The sequence below is a fragment of the Peromyscus maniculatus genome, chromosome 21 (assembly GCF_049852395.1).
Source record: "Peromyscus maniculatus bairdii isolate BWxNUB_F1_BW_parent chromosome 21, HU_Pman_BW_mat_3.1, whole genome shotgun sequence".
NCBI classification, from domain to species: Eukaryota; Metazoa; Chordata; class Mammalia; order Rodentia; family Cricetidae; genus Peromyscus; species Peromyscus maniculatus.
The window spans coordinates 4,501,968-4,509,455 of record NC_134872.1 but is presented as its reverse complement, the minus strand read 5'-3'; the positions used below and the strand labels follow the sequence as shown (position 1 = coordinate 4,509,455).

At 53.1% G+C, this 7,488-nt stretch overlaps 1 protein-coding gene across 1 annotated transcript; it reads left to right on the top strand.

The window, feature by feature from the left end:
- Positions 1-723: 723 nt before the first annotated feature.
- LOC107400288 (vacuolar protein sorting-associated protein 52 homolog) lies at positions 724-3,903 on the top strand. The gene is made up of 8 exons (XM_076558063.1): positions 724-733; positions 1,054-1,184; positions 1,365-1,460; positions 1,545-1,652; positions 1,810-1,875; positions 2,708-2,819; positions 3,030-3,148; positions 3,300-3,903. The coding sequence occupies exons 1-8, from the start codon at positions 724-726 to the stop codon at positions 3,444-3,446; spliced, it is 789 nt and encodes a 262-aa protein (XP_076414178.1). The 3' UTR covers positions 3,447-3,903.
- The last annotated feature ends 3,585 nt before the right edge of the window (positions 3,904-7,488 follow it).

Sequence of the window (7,488 nt, the reverse complement as noted above, 5' to 3'; positions counted from 1 at the left end):
AACTAACTATCCAATCTTTTTTTTATTACAGTAAGTCAATTGTTTAAAGCTTTGTTTTAGCTATGATGCACACTGAATCCTGTGAAAATATTTCCCAGTTTCGAAAAGAACTTGAGTTAACTCCTGGGACTTAATTGTTTTTCATAGTCACTAACCTAAACTGTAGTTTATACGGCTCCTCAGGAGCAACTCATAAGTCCTGGCTGTGTGACACTTTCTTGGTCATATTTTCTATCTTCTGCAACCCCTGCTTTATCAGAGGTGGGGCAATACTGTATCTTACCTTTATTTATATTAATTTTCCCATTAAACTAACCTCTATTATAATCCTTTACTACATTTGTTAAAAACCCTTAATCACCAAAATTCTATTTAAACTAACACTGTTATTGTATAAAATCATTTCTCCAATTGAACCGTACAGCTTAAGAGGAAATCATCTTCATAAATGATCCACAGGGAGAATTGCCCAGTGGAATGGGATCGTTCCGTGAGATAATCACACGGCATCAAAGGCAGTGGGCATCCCCCCTCACCCCCTCACCCCACGCCAGACACCAGAGAAAAACAGCAGCAGCAGACACCTAAAGGCACAGCAGTCGCCAGAGACACTGTGGAGCCGCAGCCCTGGGGGCCTTGCCCATCTGAGATTCACCCATCAGTGTCTTAACTTCTGGTGGGCCGGTCTCCTGAAGTTCAAGTGTCCTCTACTGCATCTCTGACATGGACTCTGGTAGGACCACCCGGCCAAGCTCCAGCCTTTTATCTTACACAGACAACTCCATCCTGACCCTGACTCTTCCTCACCTGATATCCTTCCCCCTCCTGTGTGTGTCCCAGAGGCAGCATTGGTCACACACACACACACACACACACACACACACACACACACACACACGCACGCACACACGCACACAGACACACACACACACACACACACACACACACACACACACACACACACGCACGCACACACGCTTACCATTCCCCTGAAGCGCTGCACTCCCCCGGCCTGCCAGCACCCCAGCCAGCTGACCTGTGATTCTGATTAAGCCCGCAGGTACTGGGAGCAGGTGCTTGCCTTGCTGTGGCCTCGCTTTGAGCTGATCCTGGAGATGAATGTCCAGAGTGTCCGCAGCACCGACCCCCAGCGCCTTGGGGGCCTGGACACTCGGCCCCACTATGTGAGGGCGGGTGAGGGTCACAAGGGGATCTTGTGGCCACACTCAGTGGTGGGGTGGTCACCCTCAGTGGTGGGGTGGTCACTGCAGGAGGAGGGAGGGACTGGGGACAGGAGTTGCAGAGGCAGCTGGGAGGTTGTGTCTGCCAGGCAGGCTGATGGGAGTCTTCCCACCTGCTCCTAGATCACAGGCCGCTATGCTGAGTTCTCCTCTGCGCTTGTGAGCATCAACCAGACCATCCCCAATGAGCGCACCCTGCAGCTGCTGGGACAGTTACAGGTGGGACTGGCAGGACAGACTTCCCTCAGGGGGCGGGGCCTGTGATCTGGCTTTCTCCTTCCTGCCTGTGTGTGGCTTGTGCAGGTGGAGGTGGAGAATTTTGTCCTCCAAGTGGCTGCGGAGTTCTCCTCCAGGAAGGAGCAGCTTGTGTTGCTGATCAACAACTACGACATGATGCTGGGTGTGCTGATGGTAAGGCTGCTCCCCCGGGGTCCCCAGGGCTGTCAGCCTCACAGTTCAGTGCCTGAGCCCTGATTCTGGCAGTGTCTGCAGGGTGGCCTGACTGGATGGGGGTGGGGGTGCTGGCCTGAGGCAGCTCCCAAGTTCCTCCTCCTGGTGTCTTCCTCAGGAGCGGGAAGCTGAGGACAGCAAGGAGGTGGAGAGCTTCCAGCAGCTGCTCAATGCTCGCACACAAGTAGGGCCTGGGCGTGGCAGGGAGACCTGGTGCTGCTGGGCTGACCTCAGTGTGCAGCCATTACGGCTCACTGCCTTGTTGCTCATCTGGTTCACTTAATTTTTCTATGATGTTAATAACTTAACAGCAAAATAAAACTATAACTGTGTATGTATGTGTGTGTACATGTCAAAACAACCAGTTCTGCTCTGCAGGGGATTATTAGTGTGTGTATGTGTGTGTGTGTGTGTATGTGTGTGTGTGTGTGTGTGTGTGTGTATATGTGTGTGTCTATGTGTGTCTCTGTGTGTGTATATCTATGTATGTCTATGTTTTTGTGTATGTGTGTCTATGTGTGTGTGTATGTCTATATGTATGTATGTGTGTGTGTCTGTGTCTATGTGTGTGTATGTGTATGTCTATGTGTGTGTGTCTGTGTGTCTATGTGTGTGTGTCTGTGTGTGTGTGTATGTGTGTGTGTCTGTGTGCATGTGTGTCTATGTGTATGTGTGTCTATGTGTGTGTCTACATGTATGTATGAGCACGTGTGCAGCACATGTCTTGAAGCACATGGAGTCAGGACAACTTCAGGACTGGACTCCTCTCTTGCTTCTCCACTTTGTGTTCTGGGGTCAGTGGCCAGCTCTTCCCCCTGAGCCAGCTCATCGACTCTTGGTTTTGGAAGAGACAATCCTTGGGACTTCCTCTACACCTTGTGAGACCACCACCTAAAAGTGGAAGCTCACGGAGGCCGGCTGCTCTGTGGAGCGTCACCTCCTAGTCGTCCCAGTCCAGGCTGGGGTCCTTTGTCCCCTGGACTCCGGACTCTGTTCCGACTGGCATGTCTCTCTAGGAATTCATTGAAGAGCTGCTGTCTCCCCCCTTCGGGGGTCTGGTGGCGTTTGTGAAGGAGGCTGAAGGTTTGATTGAGCGAGGACAGGCCGACCGACTTCGAGGGGAAGAAGGTATGAGGCTGTTGTCAGGGACCGTGGGGAGGTGACTTGAAAGGACTGTGAGGTGCAGCTTACAGGTGGCACAGCAGGGAAGACCTGGCTGGGGGGTAGCAGGGAAGCCCGGCTTGATGGTGAGCATGGCTGTGCCTTGGGCAGACCTTGCAGGGGTGGATGGTCCCCAGGCCTGGTCACTCTCTGACACTCTCTGTCCTCCTGTGGTAGCCCGAGTCACTCAGCTGATCCGGGGCTTTGGGAGTTCCTGGAAGGCCTCCGTGGAGTCTCTGAGTCAGGATGTCATGCGGAGTTTCACCAACTTTCGAAATGGCACCAGCATCATCCAGGTGCCTGCCACCCCAGCCCTTTGCCCGTGTCCCTCGCTTGGGTGTTTTCTCGCTCTTTCCTCTGGGAAGGTCAGCGACCAGCTGTGTCTGAGCTGTGAAGCTCTGACCGTCCTGCCCCGGTCTGTCTGACCCCCGACTCCCCTCTGTGCAGGGGGCGCTGACCCAGCTGATCCAGCTCTACCATCGCTTCCTCCGGGTGCTGGCACAGCCGCAGCTCCGGGCGCTGCCGGCCAGGGCAGAGCTCATCAACATTCATCACCTCATGGTGGAGCTCAAGAAACACAAGCCCAACTTCTGACTGGGTGTCCGGGGTGGCGGCTCCCATGCGCTCTGAATATCACACACTGACACTGGGACCTGGCGGCTCCCACGGGCTCTGCATGTCACACTCCGTCCCCTGGGTCCCCTTCCCCTTCCTGTTGTCTCTCAGGCTCCCACACTCCTCACCACCTCCGCTGCAGGATTCTGCCTCAGCAGAGTGTGGGCAAGTCTGCTCCTCCCTGGACGTGGAGGGGATGTTATCATTCCTGTCCCTGTCCCTCCTCCCCTGTGCGTTCACACCTGTGAAAGCTCCCCCACCTCAGTCTCTGATCGACTCTCAATCTTAGGACAGGGCAGTGGAGGCCGCCTTCCCTCTCTTGTAGCTTGGTCGTCTGCGGTCTCCACTTGAACACTAACCCATCACCTCCTGGCTGGGGGTTCAGGCTGTCTGTCTGTCTGTCTGTAGGCAATAATAAGCACTTAATGTACTGTGACAGCGTCCCTTCCTTTGTCCTGACGCCTTCGAGTTCTCCATCATTTATTTCCTGTAGACCTCTCCGGTTCCCAGCCTGGGGGGCATGAGGAAGAAGGCGGGGTGGTAACCTCGGTCCGTCACTGTTTCTGACCCAGGGTGGGTGGTTGCTCAGGAGGGACTGCTCTGTAGCTCTCCAGGAAGGTGGCACATGTCACAAGGCCTGGGGACATGGACAGCTTTGGGCCCTGTCCTGAGGCTACCGTGGGAAAGTCCACACGACTCTGGGATTGTCTGTCTGAGCCCCTAAGTGGCTGTCACGGCTCCACTGAGGGGGGAGCCTGCACCCCTGCACCCATATGGGGCCGGGGTGGACCTGGCTCCAGAGCATACGTCTTGTCGTTTCCATGTGGCCCTTCCTGCTGCCCTGCTGATGTGTCCAGTGAACTGCAGAACAGAGCTTCTCAACCTTCCTGACGCTGCCACCCTTTGATACAATCCTCACGATGTGGTGACCCCAACCTCAAAATTATTTTCATTGCTATGTCATAACTAATTTTGCTACTGTTATGAACCCTAATGTAAATATCTGTGTTTTCTGATGGTCTTCAGGAACCCCTATAAAAGGTCTTTCAACCCCCTAAGTTTCGTGACCCACAGGTTGAGAACCACTGCTCTAGAGTGAAGGAACGTCCTTGACCAAGTCTTTTGGGGGTTTTCAAGACAGGGTTTCTCTGTGCAGCCCTGGCTGTCCTGGAACTCACTCTGTAGGCCAGGCTGGCCTCGAACTCACAGAGATCACGTGCCTCTGTCTCCCAAGTGCTTGGACTAAAGGCGTGAGCCACCACCATCCACAACCCTGACCAAGCCTTAAAAGCCAGTGTGGTGTGTAGACCTGTAATCCCAGCTAATTGGGAGACTGAGGCATGGGATGGAAAACCTGCTTGGGTTACAGAGTAAGTTCAAGGCCATCCTGGACCAGGTCTTAAAAGTAAAAGTGCTGGTGGAGAGATGGCTCAGCAGTTAAGGGCACTGGCTGCTCTTCCAGAGATCCTGAGTTCAATTCCCAGCATCACATGATGGCTCACAGCCATGTATAATGGGATCTGGTGCCCTCTTCTGGCACGAATGTGTATTGCAGCTAGACTGCCATATACATGAGATCAATAAATCTTTAGAAATTAAAAAAAAAAAAGTGGGTGGGGGTGGGGAATGTCGTTCAATGGCAGCAAGCTCGCCAGGCAGACAACAGTCTATAGGTTCATTAGACAATGGGGGGAAATTTCAGGTGAAAGAAGCGTCATGTCCTCCACCCCATCACGTTCAGGTCCTTGGCCAGTGGGGGCTGTGAGCCAGTGCACCTAAGGGTCTGGCATGTTGGAGCCCAGAGAAGGGAAAGGAAGGAGGAAGACTCTTGATTGGGTCACGTGTCTCGTGGGCGGAGTCAGTGCTGTCCTTATGGACCTTGCCCTGTCCTCCACCATTTTCCCCTTCCTTGGGCCTAGTTTCAGCGTTTACAGTCTCTCTCTGGCTCCCAGGTTCCTTGAGACTTACCCGTCACAGTACTAGGCTGTGCGGGGCGAGGGTAGGGGACTCGGGGACACAAGCTCACCCCAGACCCGGCCCTGGAGTCCTTCATGGTCCTTTCTCTCTCACCACACCTTACCACCTACTCCAGCCCCTCCCCAGGTGTCAGTCTTGGGGACCCCTGTGTTCTGGCCTCTCCTTATAGCCCTGGCTGTCCTTGAACTTGCTGTGTGGATCAGGAACTCAGAGATGCTCCTGCCTGTGTCTCCTGATGGTTGGGATAAAAGGTGTTCAACAAGAAACCGGGACCCTCTCTTTGAGTGAGTTACATCAAACTCAGTTAGTGGGCTGAAGTGTGGTTCAGTTAGGACGCGCTCAACATGCAGGAAGCCCTGGGTTAAATCCCGGGCCACGTCAACAACTAAAGAGAAGGAAGCTAACGCTGTGATGTGAGGGGCTGTGAGAGGACAGCCTGTTCTTCAGTGTGGTCCAGACAGCCTGGGAGGCTCCTGAACCCGCCAGCAGTTGGGGACTCTGCAGCCTGCAGTCTGATGGGACATTTAACTTTGCCCTGTGGGTCTCGGACCCTCGGAAGCCGCGATTCCACCAATGGCCGTCAGGGGGCAGCAGGACCCAGGATGGGAGCTGGTCCAGGTCCCTGCCCACCTGAGCCCCTGTGATCTCTGAATGATGGGGAGGCAGGGGGGTGTCGCCCATGCCCCTTCATCCCTAAGCAGAGAGGGACTTTTCCTTCAGCCCCGAATACTCTGTTTTGCGGTTTTCTGGAGTCCTTGTGATCTCCGGGCTGAAACTCAACTGCAGAGGAAGATTTCTCCTCAAGCTCCTCCCCAGATCATTACTCAACATCACAGTCTCCAGTTGTGGAGAATCTCTCTCTCTCTCTCTCTCTCTCTCTCTCTCTCTCTCTCTCTCTCTCTCTCTCTCTCTCTCTCTCTCTCTCTCTCTCTCTCTCTCTCTCTCTCTCTCTCTCTCTCTCTCTCTCTCTCACACACACACACACACACACACACACACGATCCTGGCACCTGGCATGCTGAGACAAGACAGAAATATCAAGAATTCAAGGTCAACCTGGGCTACTGCAAGATTAAGAAAACAGGCACACAGGTCAGCAGGTCTGGGGCCACTCTGCAGGGGAGTTGTGTCAATTTCCCCTTCCCTTGCTTATCTCCAGGACCAGTGTGAACATCTAATGCAGGGGACCCTGGAGTCGCGTAGGAGGGGCTTGGAGGTGACCCCTCGTGCTGTAACGACCCCCAGTACTGTTCAGGGTGCTCTGTCTTTAGAGAAATCTCATTTCCCTCCGTTTATTTTTCTTTCTTTTAAAAAATATTTATTTCTATGTGTATGGGAGTTTTGCCAGCATGTATGTCCATGAACCATGTGAATGCAGTGCCCCAGGAAGCCAGAAGAGGGCGGCATATTCCCTTCTTAAAGGAGGGTGTGAGCTGAGACCCTAACCCAGGTCCTCTGGAGGAGCAGTGAGCTCTCTTTATCCATGAGCAATCTCCCCAGTCCCATACTTATCCTTGGAAATGACATCATGTTCATTTTTATTCTGAGTTTTCTGTGGTTCTTTTTTCTGCAGCTCAGGGCCTCACTCAGGGCCTGAGCCACCAACACCCCCGACCCCCTGCAGAGAGAGTTTGAAAGGAGAAGCTGTGTGATCTCAGGGTCAGAGTCCAAGCCATGTCCACACTGATCAAAGAGAAGGAGTCTGTCCCCACTGTGAGCACTCTACAGGAAGGTCTGGTGTCCTCCAGCACCAACACAATGTGAACACAACTCACACATGGAACTTTCCAGGTGGCCAGGTTCTCCTGGAAGGTCCCCAGCTCAACTGGGTGTGTTGACAAAGTGCTTCTTATACTCTACCCATGTCTATGTTTTAATTTGTGGCCTCTGATTACATCTTTATCCCAAAGCTTTAGTGCTAGCCTTTGAAATAACCACAAAACCTTGTCCTTTGAGATTTTCCCCCCATATATTGGGAATGTGGGTCAGTGAATAGAGTTCCCACCTTGTACACTCCAGGCCCTGGGTTCAATTCCTCAACACA